General features: G+C 37.4%; 1 protein-coding gene across 2 annotated transcripts in view; it reads right to left on the reverse strand.

The window, feature by feature from the left end:
- The window catches only part of gpc3 (glypican 3), a 296,516-nt gene that overhangs the window by 263,314 nt on the left and 10,442 nt on the right, over positions 1-22,760 (reverse strand). For both annotated transcript variants that reach the window (XR_012389405.1, NM_001305618.1), the window contains exon 2: positions 7,398-7,559. Coding sequence is in view for 1 of the 2 variants with exons in the window: in NM_001305618.1 (NP_001292547.1) it covers positions 7,398-7,559 (162 nt within the window). In the remaining variant the exon portion in view is untranslated. The remainder of the gene's footprint in view (positions 1-7,397; positions 7,560-22,760) is intronic.

Genomic DNA, 22,760 nt, shown 5'->3' on the forward strand with positions numbered 1-22,760 from the left:
TATATAATCTAGGTACTTCTTGCATACTGTGATTTCGGACATACCACTCGGCTCCCAAACTGTTTTTAACATACTGTTTAGCAGAAAAGTATAGACACAATCAGTTGCTACGTCCCATTTCACATATTTATACTACACCCTAAAAGTATGTACTGTTTTTGTGAAGGAAAAGTTTATAATTTCGAGTCTGCAATGGAAGAGTATGCAAGCTTTGGGCCATACTACTTCCTCTTTAACAGATCATTATGTTGCTTAGTTATGCCCCCTGTCAATCATCTACACACCATCCGCATTTGTCGAATTAAATTTTCTACCTTATTGGTGAAGCAGCAGCAGGTTAATCTCCCATTCACGGGTCTTTCATGCAGAGAAATCTTCTCAGGTCTTTGGATAACTCTGCATTCAGACGTTTATGTTCAAAGGTGTCTTTATATAAGTTCAGTACTGTTGTTGCAGATGAAATATAACACAGATAATGTGATTTAAATGTTATCCAGTTGGCTAGATATTGAACAGTCATTCAAACATCTTTACCGAAACCTCTCTACTTGACGGTGGGTCTTGCGCGGTCATCAATCATGTTTGTAGTTTATTTACACTTTTCACATGTATTTGTAGTTCTAGTCGAATTCACGTCCAACGTGCAATGTATTGTGGGCAATATCAGCAGTTAGAGTATAGACGGTTCTACACTTAAAATTTTTTCCGGAAATAACAAACCAACTGGGAACCTCAGGCATACTCTTTTCAACATACTATGGTTTAGGACATACTGATTCCATTTTTAAATATTAATTAGGACAAATTGTGTGCGGATTGGGACGCAGCATGTGCTTTAGGGCCTACTCACACTATATGCTATCCGTACTGTGCCCAGGCCCGTTTCCCGGATCGTTTGAAAAGTGTGAGTGCGCTGAATCAGGGTGTGCCTGAGCGAGGTTCACTTGGGCTTTGGTACGCTTGTGTGAGTGCAAAACGCGCCAAAGCCCGAAACTGAAAGCGAGACATGACTTTTAAGGGACTGTTTAATATGGATTTATTAATCATTCTTACTGTTCAGTGAACACAAACTGCCGTAGTTTATTAAATACGCAAACCACTCACTGCATGACAGCTGCGCACCTTCAGCAAACCTCCTAATTCCTGTAGCACGAGGGCTTTATGATTGTTTATGAGCGTCAAAAGTGGCGGATCTGTTCGGCAAAATATCTGACTGTGTGTCACCACATCCCTAAAGACTAAATCGATATAACTACAGAAATCTCCACTGTCCTGAGCGAGATCGCTTACTGAACAGCGCAGCAGCGATGACGTAAGCACGCCCAGGCCCGAATGTAGTGTGAGTGCAGGCCGTCAAGGGAGACGGGAGGGGGGACAAGCGTGCTTTGGCCCGGGTCGAGGCAACTGTACAAAGTGTAAGTACGCCCTAACACAGTGCAGATGATTGTGAACAGTTACAGTGGTAATCAATTAAGCGGGTGACTGTGACGATATTGCGATAAGCAAATATTTCCTTGGTGAAAAGCTCTCTCTATTTAGTTGTGCAGTCTGTCTGAAATCTGTGTAACGAGGTGCCTCCAAAATCACTGTCTGACAGGGCAGTGAAGCAACAAGGCAGCCTCCTAAGCTTTTGGACACAGCCATGGTTTATGCTGTGTTATGCATGGTTTAGCACTGTGATAGTTTTTTCATGCAAGCAGCTCTTGATACCAGAGAATTTAGCATCTCAGATCGACAGTAAAAGATCTGCTTGAATCGCTTATAAATGTGCTTATAAAACAACAACATTCTCAAGTTAATAGTCATTTCATACTTTTGAACTATTTTAAAATAATTATATTATTCTATAAATGATTATTACAAATTATTATATTGATTATAAAAATATATATATATTTATTAAAATATTTTATATAGTTCAAAAGTATCATATGTATATTTGAATTTACATTTACTCTATTTGAAATTGTACTTTACAAAGTACAAAGATTAATGAATATTAATGGGGGGAGGGCAAAATTCCGAAAGTTTTTCGGGAGAAATAACAAAAAGGGAGGGTGGCAAGAGATGGGTCTGAAATACGGGAGACTCCTGGAAAAAAACAGGAATGTTGGCAGGTATGGGCTAATAATGCATAAATCATAAATAGATCACCATTACCTGATAAAGTCATTAACAGTTGTCACCTTAAATTGTCAACATCTCAAATCAGGTAAAACTCATATCAAACTATATTACTCTTGCTGCTCATTACTGCTCTGCTATCCTATTTTCAGACGAAGAAAAGATGTTTCGGAACACTCCGAATCACAAAGCGAAGTCTTCAAAAACGTCCTCACATCCCTCATCTCTCTCTTATATCACCCACAGGCTGATTCGGTTTAAGATTTTAGAGGCTTTTAACCGAGCCATTGACATGAATCAAGAGAGACACACTGTGACTAAACATGATATGAGGAGACCCGAAAAACTGCTCATCACTCCATGCCCTGAAAAAGTCCCTGCGACAGAGCCTCTTAACTTCTACAATTGTTTGGTGAAGTCGACTTCAAAGAGCCACTTCTTTGGCGCAGCTCGCGGTGTGTGTGTGTCAGTCTGTGTGTGTGTGTGTAGTAGTAGGGGCTGATGGGAAGGGATGGAAGATGCCGAGCCCTTTGATCTGTGTCAGCCGCCAAAACTACAAAAGAATCAAAAGCAATAGGGAGAGCAGCACTGAAGATTGCAACAAGGCCCGCTCGCAAATTCCCCCGTGGGACCCCAAGACAAGAGCACATTTGGAGAAATTCTGCAGGCTGTTTGAGAATTTTTCTCAGGCCTAGTGCTGAAGCAATTAGCATGGAAGCGCCTGCCTGAACAGACAGGAGCTGATGCTAATGTTGTTAGCGCAACACGATTAGCAGAGGTTGACCACTCATGGAAAATTACACGATTCATTAAATTGACCAGTCAGGATGTTCCAGTTATCAGTCTAAATATATGCCAATCCACATATAAAACAGTTTCAATTTCCCAGTTACACAATTAGTGAATTATTTTCACTTTGAACCATATGAATCAATTATAATCATAGTTAGTAAGGCAGTTTCTGTGTGATACAAAAATAGCAATTTGCAGTAGCATTTTACCACTGCTGAGAAGAGTACCCAGCAAGTATTTTTTGTTTATAAAATACGTCTAATAGATGTCTAAACATAGTTGTCTTGGCTAAAACAAGGCTAAATTTGGTTGTCAGTGAAAAGACGTCTAAGAATAGGCCAAAATTAGAATAGTCATCAAATAAACAGAAATGAATGACTACACATATAAAGTCTGTCTAGTCTGTCTTTTTGACGACTCGTCTAGTTTTGGGCTATTCTTAGATGTCTATTAGATATTCATGACACCCCGAGTGTACCCTTGTTTTAGCCAAGTTGTTTGCGTTTAGATGTGTATTAGACGCAAGGGCATAGGTTTGCTCTTGACATTGATGGGGACCTTTGAACCACATGTGAAATTTGACATGCTAGCCTACTCTGAGAGAGGAGAGGTCATATCATTTATACTTTTACATTTAGCAGTTTATTTAGCAGTTTATTGTGCAGTTATTTTTTAGATAATGAACCTAAACGAGCACATGTCACTCCGCTGCTAGTCCGTTTGCACTGGCTGCCAGTTGCTGCTCGCATCAAATTCAAAGCTCTGATGTTTGCCTACAAAGTGACTTCTGGCCTTGCTCCTTCTTATCTGCTCTCACTTCTGCAGATCTACGTGCCCTCCAGAAACTTGCGTTCTGTGAATGAACGTCGCCTCATGGTTCCATCCCAAAGAGGGAAGAAATCCCTTTCGCTCACGCTCACGCTCAATTTGCCCAGTTGGTGGAATGAACTCCCTAACTGCATCAGAACAGCAGAGTCACTCGCTACTTTCAAGAAACGACTAAAAACTCAACTATTTACTCTCCACTACACTTCCTAATCTGCAATTGCCTCTCGGAATATCACACTAACTGTACCAAAAAAAAATAAAAAATACTAATACTACTAATACTTCCCTTCTTAGACTTTACAGACCTGAAACTTGCCTATAGCACTTATTCATTGTTGCTCTTAGTTGTGTAAATTGCTTCCTTGTCCTCATTTGTAAGTCGCTTTGGATAAAAGCGTCTGCTAAATGACTAAATGTAAATGTAAATGTAGACCATATTATTCACAGACTATAATAGTCTGCTATAACATTAGATTGTGTGTCAAAGTGTGAAAAAACACTAGCATTAATGTACCCATTATTATGATGGACTTTTGAGTAGTAAATTTGAGTTTGTGACTTACACTTTAAGAAAAAAAAAGCTCCTCATGTCCACCTTTTATTTTGCTGTCACCATCCTCACATGTGCATCACTCACCTCACACACTTTCTTGCACAGAAAAATTCCCCTGCCCAGTTTTAGCAATGCTACATCACGTTACATGTTACAGTGAGTAAGTAGGTAAGTAAGTAAGCAAGCAAGTAAATACCTAATGTGTATTATTATATAGTGCATTTATTGTGCATGGCCATACACCCAAAGCACTTCACAATCATTAGGGGCGTCTCTCCAACACCAGTGTGCAGCATCTACTTGGATGAGAAGTGAATTCAATTATTGGTGGGGACATTTTGGTAGTCGGTGGATACTGGTAGGGACATGTCCCCTCTGTCCATGCTAAATCTACACCCTGATTAGAAGTCTATTAAATACAAAATTGTTTTCTGGGTAATTTTTGACTGGTAAAAAGCAACAGCATGTATAAAAGCACTTGATAACACTGCATTGAATGCATATCCCATCAGGATTTTACTGTATGATGCAGAAAAGTATTATTTTTTTAAGATTTCTGCCTTAGTAAGGGAAAATCATCCTGAGCTGCCAATCAGCCGTTCCATTTACTTTGCAATAAAAAACACTGCACATGTCTGTGCATTCTTCTGTGCATCCTTATTTTGCAATGCAGAAGTAAGCTATTTTCTGTGAATGTGCAAAACTAACAATTTATTAGCTGCTGCAAAGACAAAACAACAAATAACTGTAAACTATAAAATTATTTGTGCCAGAGAGTACATTATTACAACAGCACATTTACAGAACATTGCTTGAAATAATAGTTTGCAGTATAAAGCACAAAGCAGTTTTGTAAAGCTTAAAATGAATGGCACTGAAAGTATTGACACATTGAAGTTACAATGAAAAATACTAAACTCGTTTTTGCAAAACCAAATAAAGCAAACTGATAATGCAATCTGCACATAATTGATTTTCTACTACAAGTCATCTTGCTATGAAACCAGACAATGACTGACCATACACTTTGCTATTCACTTTACCCCAGCATTAGGCCATGAACACACTAATACATTTATATTTAAAAACACATAATTTTCTCCCCATTTTGGCCTTCCATCCACACCTTGTAAAAAAAAGTGTATTTTAAAAGGCATTTTCCAAACGCTGTTTTCAAGTTGCAGTGTAAACTGTGAAAATGGAGGCTTTCAAAAACAGTGGCATGTTTTTTTATCATTCATTTTTATCATATCATTATGCTAAAAAGCATACAGCTAACCAATTCAGCTAAAGTGGTGGAGGACATTGTACATAAGTGATTTTGGATGCTCACCATTTGGATGGCAATGTTAAAGATTAATGTCAGTTTATAGAAGCTCCAGACTGCTCTTCTTTAAAATACACAGAATGTTTCCTCATAGCTGTTGTTTTGGCACATCTCCAAGTGTATATATTCTTCTTGATCGCTTTTGCAACTTTCTGTGTAACTTACAGCAACAACTCCACTTCACTGTTTGTCCATTTATAACCTCTGTACTTGAAATATTGCTGAAATATTTCAAAGGGGAAATGATCCATGTCAACGCACCCTATGTCTTAATGTGTGCACAGTACAGAGACAAAAGCGTTTTCAGTCATTTTGGTGCGAATGACTAACTTTTTGCTGAAATTGATGGTGTGGACACTACATTTTTAGATAAAAACACTGTTTTTTAGTCTATCCAGATTAATGTAGACAGTCTCATAGTCCTACACAAGCATATATGGTGAGCAAGAACCACAAACAACATCAATAAGTATCTTTAGTTGCAGTCACATTTTATAGTGCCTGACAAATTTTCACAGACAGAAGGCAGTTTTAATAACAATACAACCCATTATGAGAGCAAATAATTGCCAAACTAAAAACACTGGTTCTCCTTAATGTTCACTCTCAGAAATAAAAGTACAAAAGCTGTCACTGTGGTGGTACCCCTTCAAAAAGAACATTTTTATATTATTTAGGTACTAATATGATCCTTTAACGCTTGTGCAGTTCAAATTTACATTAAAATAAACATGCCCTGAATTTAACTGCAGTAAAAAATGCATCAGATACATTTTTTGCACAAATCTCTGAATCAACCTTAGTCCAGATCAAAACTACAAAACTAAACTTCTTTTTTTCCTAATTGACTGTTCATGGCTGTTTTTGCCCTATTAACTTCCATTATAACCACATTCTTTGATTGCAAAGCCATCTGCAATGTGCATAAATACACAGTCTTTGTTTTTGTTTACTCCATGTAGTTCTAAGAGTAGAGATGCATGGTTTGATTTTCTCAGACACATCAAGGTAAGTGTGCAAAGGTCACTCTCAGACACACATTTTAACTTGCTGCTATACTCAATATAACTCCATATAAAATTTAAAAACTAAACTTTTTTGCACAGGCCTATCTACAAGGTTAATGGTGCCAACTGATGATCAACAATAAAATTACAAATTTTACCTCTTGCCAACAGGGAAAACAACCAACAATCAAAAATGCATGATTATATGATGTCATGCTTTTGCGATCAAAAAATGTGTTTATAACGGTGCAAAAACAGCAACCAACACTAAATTAGGTAGAAAAAATAAAAATCTTATGCTTCACAAAAACTAACAAAAAAGTAGTCATTTTGCCCAGAGTGTATCTTTGAAATTGAAAAAAAATTAAGAATTTTCTCAAAATAAGTGTTAAAATAAGATTTATCACCAAAAACAACGTTTGTCACCATTCTGCTAGCTGAAACAAAAAAAGTTAAGACCAAAATAACATTCAAAACCACCCCAGAGTGGATGAAAACATCCCCAGCAACACATAAGAGTTACCATATGATACCACTATGGATCCTCTTGGTTCTAATGCATGCTCTTTTAAGTATAAAAGTGTACCTTTTAAAAGGGTACCACCCCAGTGACAGGTTTCATACATTTCTGAGAGTGTGTTAAGAATTAATGTGTTCTTGACTCTAAGCATTTCAGCTTTCCGCCCAAGGGGATGCTAAAGGTTTAACTTATGACAAAAATGTACCCAAAAATGGTTTCACAAACAGAAATGTAGCAGAAACTCACCTTGAAAGAGGGCAGCATTCTGGATGATGAGCCCTTTGAGCTGAGCGCTGGTGGCCTGAAGGCTAGACTCCATATTCTGTTTGGCAATAAGCAGGTAACGCTCCTCCATTTTGCGAGAACAGCAAGTCAGGCCTTTTGGCTGGCACACCTGCAGATCTGAGCCTGTAGAATAACAGAGAGAAGATTTCTAACAGCCGTCACAATAAACAAGTAAACAGACCGCGGCATTTTATAAACTGAAGCTTGGCTTGTAAATCGAAAACAAAGAGAGCTGCAGAAAATGGTTTGTTTTATAGAGTACACATTGTTTACGTTACTTGTACAAATTTCAAAAAACGCCACAAAACAAATATCTGCAACTTAATCGAAACATGTTATTTAATTTCATTTCCACGCATTGCATTTCATCTTGTTGCCTTGTGCCAAAATGATTAGCAGAGAACAAACACTCATTAAAAGGAAAACAAGATAATCAGGAAGAACATCTCGGTAAAGACGGACCCCAGGAGATTCCTGCTATGCAAAATCTGTCCATTTAAAGTCTGAAACAGTGAAACTCCCTGTGTGGGTTGGATGAAAGAGACACGGATGAACAGAAATGCAGTCAACACATTGACAGGAACGTCTTGTTTAGTGAATGATGGGGTGACGGGTGATTTGTTGACATCCGTTATACTGGAATCAGGTTTTGAAGGTTATCTATCAGATAGGCATAATTGGATTTGCAGGAAGAGAGAGAAAAAAACTATTGAGAAAAATACGCTCTCTGGAAGAAGGTATTTCAGGGCTCAAATATGAATAATGATATAAAAAAATGTTCATGGCCTGTGGAAGTGGGGAAAGAGAGCAATGCTATCTGATCTCTGTTGAATCAAACATCAAGGATACAGAAAATAAAAATGACCATTGCCTCATTAAGTCCCCTGTGTGTGTGTGCTAAATCCAGTAAGGATTATTTTCATTCAATTATTTATGAGATCTTTTCAACATCAAATCTTTTCACGTTTAAAATTTTTCTTTGTAAAATGCAAATGAATACAATACCCAATTCTCCTTTTGCAGAACTTCTAACATTAATTGAGTGAATAACACATCGAGTCTTAACCAGAAGTGATGAAACACCGAGGCACATAATGATAAAATACCTTCTCCGTCTAAACCATGCTTTTGTCTTAACCAACCGGTTCAGACCAGATTGTATTTCTTAAAAAAAATAAATAAATACTTCAAACCAACTATCTCAGATACTGAATATGTGATTTATTCAGTGAACAAAAAAGCCTACTCACAACCTATAGTACATCATAATGCATAAGATAAAAACATTTTAAAATGTGCTGAGCTTTTAAAATGACATTTTCCTCAGAGTAGCATTACGTGATGATTCATTCATTCATTCATTCATTCATTCATTTTCTTGTCGGCTTATTCCCTTTATTAATCCGGGGTCACCACAGCGGAATGAACCGCCAACTTATACAGCAAGCTTTTTTACGCAGCGGATGACCTTCCAGCCGCAATCCATCTCTGGGAAACATCCACACACACATTCACACTTATACACTCATACACTACGGACAATTTAGCCTAACCAAATTCACCTGTACCACATGTCTTTGGACTGTGAGGGAAACCGGAGCACCCGGAGGAAACCCACGCAAAGGCAGAGAGAACATGCAAACTTCACACAGAAACACCAACCAAGGTTCGAACCAGCGACTCAGCGACCTTCTTGCTGTGAGGCGACAGCACTACCTACTGCGCCACTGCCTCGACCCATTACGTGATGATGGTCTGATGTTTTGTAAGATCAATAGACAATCATGCATATAGTTAGTGGTATTAGGAAAAAATAATAAAGACCAATCAGTGACTGTTTTACAGAGGGAGTGCATTTGGACTGGATGAATCAGTTACACTGAGAAAAACATTTAATTTAAACACTTAATTTAATTTTAATACTTTAGTGGTACGGAATCATTAGCCTACTACTTGTTTTACGTTAAACATGAGCCTTCTTAGTATCCCTCGATCTATTTATTATAAACAATTTACACTACCTGACAAAAGTCTTGCTGTTGTTCTCAGTTGTATAAGCAACAAACAACTTGACTTGGTTGACCATTTAGAAAAGTAAAAAAAAAGTAGATTTTTCAGATGAATCATCTGTTGAACTGCATCCCAATCAACACAAATACTGCAGAAGACCTATTGGAACCAGCATGGACCCAAGACTCTCACAAAAAAAATCAGTCAAGTTTTGTGAAGGAAAAATCATGGTTCGGGGTTAAATTCAGTATGGGGCGTGCGAGAGATCTGCAAAGTGGATGACAACATCAAAAGCCTGAGGTATCAAGACATTTGTGCTGCCCAATGCATTACAAACCGCAGGAGAGGGCAAATTCTTAAGCAGGATAGCACTCCTTATCATATTGTAGCTTCCACATAAACGTTCCTGAAAGCAAAGAAGGTCAAGGTGCTCCTGGATTGGCCAGCCCAGTCACCAGAAATGAACATTATTGAGAATGTCTGGGGTAAGATGAAGGAGGCATTGAAGATGAATCCAAAGAATCTTGATAAACTCTGGGAGACCTGTAAGAACACTTTCTTTGCCATTTGCCATTTGAGTCATTGCAGAGATGTATGGATGCAGTCCTCCAAGCTCATGGGAGTCATACACAATATTTTTTTTCCACTGCTCCATGGCTTTATATTCTATACTGTACATTATTTCTGTTAAGTGACAAGACTTTTGTCTAAGCAAAGTCAGACCTTACTGTCCTAAATAGAAAATTAAAAATCAAGACATGAACATATTGTGTTTTGGTAAAATAACCGTAAACCGTAAACTAAAGGCCTTTGCCTTTCATATAAGCCACCTCTAATGCCAAATGATCAACTAGAAATCAAATTATTATTTGTTGTTCCTAAAACTTATATAGATGAGAAGACTTTTGTTTGAAAAAAAAATTAAAAAATCTCAGAAAATTTCTCTTGCGCAACGTTGATTATATATGTTATGACTCAATAAGTGCAATTCAACTTTATAGCTCAAGAAAATACACAATAACGACATGATGCTTCAGTCATAATTATCACAGGCATAAATCAAAACATTAGAAGCAGTAAAACCTGAAATAGCACGAATCTCTTTACTGCAGAGATTTTAGTGAAGCAATCAAATATAAGTGCCACTGTCACTAGATGGTGGATCTAGTGAATAAGCTGTCAGCGATCAAACTATTGATTTTGAAGTCTGTGGAAATGACAGTTTCGAGAATATTATGGAGACTGTAAATATGAGCTAAACCCCGAAGAAGAGAGATCTGACGATGACAGTGACGGTAAAATCTTCTCCTCAAAAAGAACTCTTCCAAGTTTCAAAGCATAATGAAATGCTTTCATTTGTTCAGTTGTAATTGTTATTAGAGTATCAGAAGTGTTTCATGCTATTGCAGCAGTTTAACATACATCAGTATTAGATATGTAGGTCTGGGTTACTAAAGTCCTGAATATGTAACCATGATAAGTGAGTCATTCAAGCATTTAAAATGTAAATGTTAGAAGTATACAACAGAATTGCATCCATTAAGATTCTATGACTTCTGTGATATTTTATATAACTGCTTACTTGCGATAAATGTTAGTGAAAGTGGAGCAAATCCTTTTTCAGTTCCTGAAGGAAAGTATAGATGTGGACAATGTGCACATTGCAATATTACAACTAAATGTCAGTACCCATACTCATTCAGGTAAACAGATGATGATCAAAGGTATAATTTCTTGCAATACAAAATATGGTATTTATTTGATTAACTGTCCTTGTGGTTTAGTTTAGCACACATTGGTGTAAAAAGCAGTGCTTAAAAATGCGTAATGCTTAACATAGAAGTAACATACTTTTAAATGACCATTAAAATCCTATTGCTGTTCATTTTAATGAATTTAAACATAATCTGTCGACACCATGCTATTTAGGCATTGAACAAGTTAAATACCTAGAAGGGACAGTGATATAGATACAATTTTAATGCAGAGGGAAGCTTTTTTATTTACACATTAAATACTTTATCTCCGGGTTTGAATTTGGATTTTGACTTGAAATCTTTTTTGTACTTGTATGTGTATAAACAGTAAAACCAGAACTTTAAACGGTCAACTTCTAATGTCAAATGAAGAGTGGAGTTAACTAACTCTACTCATTTGAAAGAGTTTTGAACTCAGTTTAAAAGGTAATGAGTTAATTTTAATACGTCAATACTTCAACTTAAATGGTGTAAGTTCACAGTACACATATAGATTAGCTTAACTCAAATGGTTTGTCGCAATTGGTTTCCTCAAACAGTTTAAGTTGCCTTAACTTATTGGATTTTACAGTTCTCAGTTGGTTTGAGTTCTCCTCATTTATCGGGTTTTACTGTGCTTAAATTGCTTCATCTACTCAAATGGATTAAGTTTACAGTTGTTGTTAGGATTATATTTTTTTTGCTGTCATTTTCTGTCCTTTTCGGCTTGCTGTTTACTAACTTATTGGTTAATTGGGGTGATCCTTGTTTGCAGGTGTGATGTGTAGAGTTTGACTATATCTCGAGTTCTCTTGTATTTCCTGTGTGACCAGATGAAGGCCATGTGGGTTAAAACGTTATCCTATTGAATTTGTCTTTAGAGAGCTAAATTAGCCATTTGTGAAGTGTGCCGATTTTTTTGGCTTTTTCTAGTGTTTGACTTGATCAAGCACCTGTCTTCAAGAATTTTCTAGACGGGCTCACATTGATGTTTTTTCTTCTTTCTTATTTTAAACATGCAAAGATTCATCTTTCTCACAAAAAAAAAATAAACTAAATACTGCATCTGTCAATGGTTTAAATACAATTTTGTGTGATCAGTATAGCCATACTGAGAGAAACAATGATTCATATACCTCAGAACTTAAAAGGAAATAAAAAAGCAGACACAGCTGATAGAGCTCCACCCACATGTCCTTCTGATTGGCTGTGATTTTTTAAAATATTTTTAGTATCTCATAGCTGAGCTTTGTCGCAGCCAAATGTCTTGTCTCTGAAATATCATTTCATTAAGGGAACTATTAAGCAAAATCAGAACTAGAATCATTTAATTCCTAATGCTCCACCCACATGTTCTTCTGATTGGTCGTGAATTTCTGACTGATTTTGTAGTTTCTCATGGCTGTGTCGCAGCCAATTTTCTTGTCTCTAAAATCTTATTACACAGCGTCAGAGGGCTGTTTGGGCACTGTGGGATTCTGATGCATTCAGGTCAAACAGACCTCTTTGCATGTGAACGAATCTGAAAGGGGTCTAGAAAACAGCTGCTGTGAAAATCAGTGGGATTATTGCAAATGTTTTCCCTGGGGCCGTGGATCCACATTTGGAAATGTGGCCAATTATCTTGTGATTACACATGCAAGGAGAGAACTTACGCTCCACAGGGCTTTAAGCCCTTTCAAATTTTCATTTCCATTATTATTTTGAAAGAGCATCCCACATGCAACTTTGTTCTCAGTCACTTTGCCTCTCTGTCATCTCATGCATCTTAGAGCACCACTGTTAAAGCAGAGCCAAATGAACTGTGTGTGCTTGAGCGTGTGTGTGTCAGCTACCTGAGGGGGTGGAGGTGGCACTAGGTTGATTGATAGTGCTGTAAACAAACTTCAGAGGAGTCCCAATGCTCCAGTTCACACAGACAGAGAAGATGATGATGATGATGGGGTAGGAGAAAAGGAGGGCATAACACAATCTGGGCAGAGACGAAAGTGTCACTGCTCTGTTTAAAAGAAGCTTTTTGCAGCACTTTGGAATACTGTCATAACTATTGTGGAGCGTCAGACTAAAAGGGACGGGGTAAAAATAAAACAGGATAAACATTCACAGTCTGATGCTCTCAGATAGTGCACATCCTCATGGAGGAGACATATTCCCCAGTGAACAAGAGGTAGAGATGAAAAAGGCAGAAAGGAACAACTTAATGTACCTGCACTGTGTTCAGTCATTATTGGGGTTCAGATCAAAACTGAAAAGCTTTTGTCAAGGTTTGTTTGTTGGACAAAATGGCCGAGAGCATAATATCAGTGCTGTGATTGGTCAGATTGCCTGTCAGTCAAACTTAATGTGAAGGGTCAACTGTGAGCTTCTCTCACTTTAGTATTTGCAAGTACTTTATTTTCTACATTTTGAAGGGCAAAACAGTATTGTTTGCATGAAATAAAAAACAGCCCTGGCTAGCATTTTATCAGTCAGTGAAAATATAATAGATATCAACAATAGTCCCAAAATAAGACTGGTGATACAGATAGACATCTAACAGATTTTAATGACAGGCCAAATTTAGCCTTGTTTTAGCCAAGACATCTATGTTTGGATGTCTATTAGATGTCATTTAAAGTCACCATGAAATGGAAGGTAAGATCCTGAGAAACTGAGCCTGGTTTCTCTCAAGGTTTTTTCTTCCTTATCGTCAATTGGTGAAGTTTGTTCAGCACCACTGTCGCCACTGGCTTGGTTGGTTTAGGACTTGTGGAGCTGCGCATCAAACATATTTTCTCTTCAGTTTTTAAACTTTCAGCAATGAAAATTAAACCACACTGAACTGAACTAAACTGAACTTCAACACTGAAAACTGAACTGATACAGTTTATATTTACTACAACTTCTAAGCTGTAGTTAAGCTGTTTTGAGACAATCTACATTGTAAAAGCACAATATGAATTAAGATGAACTGAAATCTTTTTTCACATCACATGACATACATCCAATTGAAACAGTCCTAAAATAAGAAAATTTCTAGGGTGCATGATTTCGTCTGTAGCCTGATTTCACGCGGCCACCATTTAATGTGGTGGTATGCAGAGTCCTTGATGGTGTAATGCTCTGTATCTGGCTGTATATCTTACCAGTGAAGAGAATATGACAGGTCCGTTCTAAATTCATTCATTTTCTTGTCGGCTTAGTCCCTTTATTAATCCGGGGTCACCACAGCGGAATGAACCGCCAACTCATCCAGCAAGTTTTTATGCAGCACATGCCCTTCCAGCCGCAACCCATCTCTGGGAAACATACACACACATTCACACACACACTCATACACTACGGACAATTTAGCCTACCCAATTCACCTGTACCGCATGTCTTTTGGACTGTGAGGGAAACCGGAGCACCCAGAGGAAACCCACGCGAACGCAGGGAGAACATGCAAACTCCACACAGAAACGCAAACTGAGCCGAGGCTCCAACCAATGACCCAGCAAGCTTTTTGCAGTGAGCCGACAGCACTACTTACTGCGCCACTGCTCCGCCCCCGTTCTAAATGGATAGTGAAAATAAAAAATGTAAATCAGACCTCATTTTCAGATAAGTTAAGGGAAAATGGCACTAGTTAGCTTAAGTTTTCTCTCCCAAACAAATGTTTTAGATGCCATTTATCAAACTTCTTAACATAAAGTTAATGAACTGATTCTTTCACGATACTGAATTTCGGTACTGAAATAAAGAAAAAAAAAGTCTTTCCTGCTAACATTTAAGCACTGTTGAGCACGTTCTTAAATACAGCTGTTCTGCCATAGTTTTTACCATTGCTCAACAGAAATGACTGTGATTGGCTGCATCCACATGGTGTTTACCAGGTGCCATGAACTGAAGCCTAGGAGGACACTTAAGCATATTACTCTTAAAGAGGTTGTGATTTTGCTTGATGCCGTATATACTTTTAATTGTTTAAATTAAACTTAACTGAATGATAAAGTGATGTTTACACCATATCTGCACTTAAAAACCACGACAACAGCTGGAGGTTTGCAGTCCACAGCATGTTGTTGCAATGTTTACAGTGCTGATCCCATAATTACAGGTTTCTTCCCACCGCAGCCTCACTTTTGTTTTAAAAATGGTGGCTATGTGAAATAAGATTATTGGGAACTGATTGGATCGATGAACAACGGTAATTGCTAACAAAATGGAGGAGACAAAAAATGGACAAAAAGAAGGACATACGTGAGCCCCACCATAATGGCATTTCATATGACTAGAAGGGTGGAAAAGTCATTTGGATAGGGCAGAGAAGCTCACAGTACTTGGTATAAGATTCATTCATTCATTTTCTTATCAGCTTAGTCCCTTTATTAATCTGGGGTCACCACAGCAGAAAGAACCGCCAACTTATCCAGCATATGTTTTACGCAGCGTATGCCCTTCCAGCTGTAACCAATCTTTGGGAAACATCCATACACACTCATTCACACACACACACACTATTGACTATTTAGCCTTCCCAGTTAACCTGTACGGCATGTCTTTGGACTGTGGGGGAAACCAGAGCGCCCGGAGGAAACCCACGCAAACGCGGGGAGAACATGCAAACTCCACACAGAAACACCAACTGACCCAGCCGAGGCTCGGACCAGCAACCTACTGCGCTAACGCGTCACCTGATAAAAGATTATGAGAGCAAATTTTTTTAACAAAATAATGAAGTGCACAGATACAGATCATTTATATCAAGCGCTACTATACTGTATAAATCCAAAAATAAAAACAAAGAGCAACTTTTTACTTCATGGTATGGTGAGACTGTAAACTTACAGATTTCAACTCAGATTTAATCAAATAGAGTAAGAATTGCAAAAAGATTCTGTAAGTCTGAAAGTCTGCATTTTAAGCTTATAGTTAAAAATTGTGTTGTGAAACAGTGTACCGAATGGATGTCATGTGTTTAATTAAAAATATACATTATTTCAGTGTTTCTCAACCACATTCCTGGAGGACTACCAGTTCTCCACATTTTTCCGTGTCTCCTTAACCAAACACTAATATCATCAGCTCATTAGCACAGACTAAAAGATCAGTAATAATTGTGAAAGATGAAGGGGACATCTAAAACATGCAGTGTTGGTTGTCCTCCAGGAACGTGGTTGAGAAACACTGCATTATATCAATGAAATTATATAAAAAGGCTGAATTTCTTCAAATATTTGCTCTCTTTTGTTTGTTTAATTCTTGAGCTTATAATAAGACAACAGATTTTCTGCTTTATAAATATTCAAAATGTAAAAGAATCATTCCGGGAACAATTAAGTGGAATGAGAACCTGAATCATTAAACTCCTAGTGATTCCCATCTCTAGTCAGTATTATTAAAAGGCTGCTGAATGAACTATGATGCATTAAACTGCCACTCGTTGTCTCTTCATCATCAATGATGAGATTACAAATCCTGAAAGAACTCTTAAGAACATACTCTACAAGTTAGTTGATTTAAATTACTTAATAAACCATAGAAGAGATTAAAATACAGGAGATTTAAGTGCTGCCAAATTTTAAATCCCACATGAAAATGTGAAGACAAAATGTCAAATAAATGGCCTTAAGGGAAAAAGCAAAAAAAAAAATGCTGATCTACTAAACCCACAGCGCCTCTTAGGAATGGGTAAATAAACCTTTTAAACATCACTTGCCATCGAAAAACCAACAACAGCAAGAAAAAGGCCACACTTTCAGATCAAACATCCGCAGTGCTCTAATACGGATATGAAAGAAGAAATTACAGGCAAACCTGCCATATTGCGCAGACAGCACCTTTCATATGCACGCCGACAGGCTTAATATCCAAAATCAATACTTGCAAAGGACCGGCGACAGATACGATCGAGCTAATTTCGGATTCCAAGGCAAATTTATTAAGCTGTCAATAGCCTCGCGAGCAGAGGGGCGGAGGGGTGAGCAGGTATGAAAGAGGAGAGAACTCAGACAGATTTAGTAATTATCTTCAGCAAAACAGACAATTTCATCGGCACATCTGCTATTTGCTGATGATAAATGTACTTTATTAGAGAAGTTTCGAGCTGTCAGGGAAAAGTGAAAAACTTTACAGGAGGGAGATTGCTCCCAACAGTGAAGCGTAAACAAAGATTACATCACAGTATCTAAAGACTGCTAATAAATACGGCTGATTAGATTGTTTGTCTGCTGAAAATGGGACAGAAAACATTTGCTTGAAAAGGAGAAATCTTGATGCCTCTGTAGAAGAAAAGACTGTGGATTATTTGGCAGGCCAGTTTTCTTTTTTACATTTAATCAACAGGAGCAGTTTTCATAATTCAACTCATGGACCCCTGGTATAAAACAGCTCAATTTACTATAGAACACATTAAAACTTTCATTAAAAACTGTAAACATATGTCCAATAACTAATTATCCATATATATCCATGTATATATCCATCTTTCTATGAAAATTTAAATTCCCTTTGCAACTTTTTAAAATCTTTTTTTAAACAATGATGCAAAATGCACTTGGAAATGTATGTATTATTCTCAAGGTTGGAAAAGAAAAGTTAAGTAGATATATTTATAGCAGTTTATCCTATTTACCAATTTTCAATTATAAAGAATCATTGATTACCATGTATCGGTATAAGCCATTTGTTTTTAGAAAATGTACAAAAAAATATGTATACACACCATAATTAAATACAGATAATGTATATATACTCAACGGCCACTTTATTAGGTACACCTGTCCAACTGCTAGTTAATGCAAATTTTTCAGCAGCCAATTGGATGGCAGCAACTCATTGCATATAGGCATGCGGACATGGTCAAGACAATCTGGTGCAGTTCAAATCAAGCATCACAATGGGGAAGAAACGTGATTTAAGAGACTTTGAACAGGGCATAGTTGTTGATGCCAGATGGGCTGGTCTGAGTATTACAGAAACTGCTGATCTACTGGGATTTTCACGCACAAGGTGCAACCATCTCTAGGGTTTTCAAAAAATAATCCGAAAAAGAGAAAATATCCAGTGAGTGGCAGTTCTGTGGGTGCAAATGCCTTGTTGATGCCATAGGTCAGAGGAAAATGGATAGACTGGTTTGAGGTATACAAAAGAGGTATGCAGAAGAGCATCTCTGAATGCACAACACGTCGAACCTTGAGGCGGATGGGCTACGGCGGCAGAAAGCCACACCAAGTCCCACTTCTGTCAGCTAAGAGCAGGAAAATGAGGTTACGATTCGCACAGGGTCACCAAAATTGGACAATAGAAGATTAGAAAAACGTTGCCTGGTCTAATGAGTCTCAATTTCTGCAGCGGCATTCGGATGGTAGGGTCAGAATTTGAGGTCAACAACATGAAAGCATGAATCCATCCTGCCTTGTATCAATGGTTTAGGCTGGTGGTGGTGGTGAAATGGTGTGGAGGACATTTTCTTGGCACTTTGGTACAAATTGTGCATTACTTCAATGCCACAGCCTGAGTATTGTTGCTGACCATGTCCATCTCTTTTTGACCACAGTATACCCATATTCTGATATAAAGTTATTCCAGTTTTATAGATATTGTTATGAGATAATAATTTTTTAATTGAATAAAGAAATATGAAAAAAATATTATTTTTAAATATAAATTTATTATCATGAAAAAAACAGGAATCTGGTAAAACTTGTTTTTAAGTTAAAAACTGTAGCCTATAGGCAAATAAAACTGGACAGCTCATTCAACTTTCCGAAGGGGCAGTCCGAATTGGTCCACTTGAACAATTAAAAATGAAAAAAAATTCAAGTCTTCTTCGATCGGTAGTTTTCACAATTTATGATGGCACAGCAGTCGAAAATGGGACAAATGAGCTCATAAAGAGACTTTGTCAGCTGGGGGTGGGTCCTTTGAATCACCTAAACCCTCCCTGGCAATGAGCCTATATATATATATATATATATATATATATATATATATATATATATATATATATATATATATATATATATATATATATATATATATATATATATATATAATATTTAACTGCTTGCTTTAAACCACTATATTATATTAATGTAGTGATATGAATGTATTCATTTGACTGGAGTGGTGAATGATGATTTCTTAACTGCTGTATTGTGTGCTATTGAGAGGAAAACTAACAAAAATCTTTAGTGCATTTAGATGAAGACCTTTTATGAATGTTTTTATCAATGTTCCTTCAATTTAATTCAAAAAGCTTAATTGACTATCTCATTGTGGGTAGAAAATTGTCTTTAAATGAACTCAGACGAAAATAACAAACCCTTAAAGGCTCTTCAGCCATTATATGGCATCTTACATATTCATTGTCCACTGAGTCATGAAACACTCATTCCTTCCTTCTAAACTTAAAATTGCTAGAAATTTTTTAATCCATATTCCCTCTGCATCTTTCCTCAAAGGCCTCAGGCGTATGAGTATCCTTGTCGGAGCTCGGATGAAAAAGACGGGTCTGACGGCGTCTCGGTGAGAGCTGTGTACATATTTCAGCCTCACGCTCCTCCTTAACAAGCCTGAAGACACAGAGCGCAGCCAGATGCATGCATAAGCGCGATCTTAAGAACCATTTATAAAGCTATCAGCATGCAAGTTTAATAGGGGCTGTGGGGAAAACATGCTGTGTTAAAATACAGAAAATGTTAAAAGGATGTTATTAGAAGCATGAATTATAGAGCAACGACACAGGAATTATGACGTTTCTTTCTAGACTCGCTTCAAAGCCATCAATATGTGTGCACAATTAAAAGAAGTGGAAAGTCAACGGCTGATCAAAGTATATGCAGTATATGATTATGAATTGGGCTCCTCTGCCAGGGAGGCAAGAGAGTTAATGGACTAAAGCAAAGCCGTCTGTCGCCTTACAGTGCCATTCGGAGTATTTAATGAAAGAAAGTACCTCAGACTTCCACAGCAAGGAGCACGCAAGGATAAGATTCAGTTTGAGGGAAAAGTAAATAACGGTACAAAAAAAGCCTTAGCTTCGCACAAACACCGTGCGTTCTACAGTTACAATCGACTTCGAAAAATACAAGAGATGCGGTTTAATGGAAAGTCTGACCAGAGTCATTAGTAGAAACTTTCATGGCTTGTGGGCATGTGATCCCTCACCTTCAACTTTAAATGGACTGCCAGAGACATTGACCTAAGCCATTATCTCATAATTACAGAAACTGTGTGGGCATTTATCAAAATATGAAGGTACTTCACTGCCCCAAGCACTGTCTACTGCCCCTTGACACTATTCTAAGGTCTGTTAATGCTTTCGTGTACTACAATGAAAAATGTTAGATCCATTTAAGCAATTTCAGTTCTATATTAAGCCATTGCTTATCTTAAAACAAATGTCAATCAATAAATAATTCATGTAATTATTAAAATAAATAAATAAATATTAAGCCCAACTGCCACGGTTAGCACTGTCACCTCACAGCAAGAAGGTCATTGGCTGGAGTCCCGGCTAGACCAGCTGGCATTTCTGTGTGGAGTTTGAATGTTCTCCCAGTGTTTGCATGGGAATGCTCCAGGTGCTCTGGTTTCCTCCACAGTCCAAAGACATGCACTATAGGTGAACTGAATAAACATTGGCCATAGTGTATGTGTTAGAATGCGAGAGTGTATGGGTATTTCCCAGTAATAAGTTGCGGCTGAAAGGGCATCCGCTGCGTAAAACATATACTGGATAAGCTGGCAGTTCATTACACTATGGCAACCCCTGATAAATAAAGGGACTGAGCCGAAGAAAATAAAATGAGCCAAACAAAATCTTGTTTATACTCCAAAAAGCAACCTCCAAAAAGAAATGCAGATTTAAAAACCCTTTTCTTCGTTGCTGCAAGTAGGGAAGCATAGTGACCAGCACCTTCAGGTAGGGTGGAACTTTCATTAAGAATTGTCATCAGCCAGTACAGCGTTTCTCAACTGGGTGTCAATTCTGTTTTTAGCAGCATACGGAGTGTTTTTGTGATGCAAAACTTAAATTTTAAAAGGAGGACGCATGTTAAAGCAATTATACTGCTCAGATGTGGTTCAAGTGTGACAGAAATATGTTCTCCTCCTAATTTTGTGCCGTCAGATCAGATGCTGAAATATAGCATCAGTGTTCCTGATCATAAAGAGCAAACCATATTACTGGCATGAAACTAACAGGTATGTAAGCCATACAATTTCCAAAAATTACGAATAAAAGTACGTTACTGATACTCTGCTGGCTGATTTGCAATTTAAATCCATGTGTGTCAAAGATTTAGGTGAATTACATTTGTTTGGGTTAGTTATAGATTTGAAAAAAAGAGAAAATGTTCACTTTAGCGATGACGAGGCTCAATTTAAATACCTCCATTTAAATAAAAAAAAAAAAAACTCTCAGCAGTCGTTTTTCATTGCATTAGATTGCATTTTTTTTTTATAATCAGTCCAGGAGGTTGTGCTGATCCACAGCAGTATTAGTTCAAAGATGTTAAAAGCAATTAATTTAGGTAATTTTGCATTCTAAGAAAAAGGTGTAAAGTTATGAAAAACCCACTAGAGTTGTTTTAATATAAATTTACAAAAGTAACCATTAGCTGAGTAGCTCACTCGTTTCTGTCATTAATTTGAAAACTTGTGTGCTGGAAGTGTGCTAAGAGTGGCCGGAGAAGGGTTCTTGGTGAAAAAACCCTTTCCAATATTTTGAATTTGAACTGCAATGCCTAGTTCAACCATTAGGAAATCAATCCCACATACAGCACCATTAATCTTTGCCACATTCTGACTCTATCACCCAAATATAACAACAGAAATCAAGACTCAACAGACCAGCCAACCATGTATTATTGTCCAAGTTTTGTAACCCCATTTGTACTGTGCCTCAGTTTTCCTCTTCTAAACTGACAGTACTGACATGGATGTGTTTTTTCTGCTGTTGTAGCTTACCTGCTTTAAGTTTAATGTTTATGTTTAAGTTTAATGACCTCAGCTACTATTAATTTAAATGTTGCCTTTTTATCAGCTTGAATGAATCGGAACATTACTCTCTTGACTGCCACCACTAAAAAGGTTTTGCCCTTAGAAGTGCCACTCATTAGATATTTTTCTTCTTTACGTCATTCACTGTAAATCCAGGGTTGTGTGTGAAAATCTCAGTAGATCAGTGGTTTCTGAAATATTCAATCCAACCTATCTGGCACCAACAAACATGACACTGGACTCTACGTCTATATGCCTAACTTGCTGTCACATGATTGGCTGATTAGATATTTGCATTCAAGAGCAGTTGAATAGGTACACCTAATGAAGTGGTATATAAACTTATTAATTAATTCATTCATTCATTCATTCATTTTCCTTGAGCTTAGTCCCTTTATTCATCAGGGATCACCACAGTGTAATGAACCGCCAACTAATCTAGCAAATGTTTAACAAAGCGGATGCCCTTCTAGCTGCAACCCAATACTAGGAAACATCCATATACACTCATTCTCACTCATACACTACGACCAATTTAATTTATTCAATTTACCTATAGCCCCACAGCCTCTTCGGACTGTGGGGGAAACCAGAGCACCTGGAGGAAACC

This window comes from Danio rerio, chromosome 14, assembly GCF_049306965.1.
Source record: "Danio rerio strain Tuebingen ecotype United States chromosome 14, GRCz12tu, whole genome shotgun sequence".
NCBI lineage: Eukaryota > Metazoa > Chordata > Actinopteri > Cypriniformes > Danionidae > Danio > Danio rerio.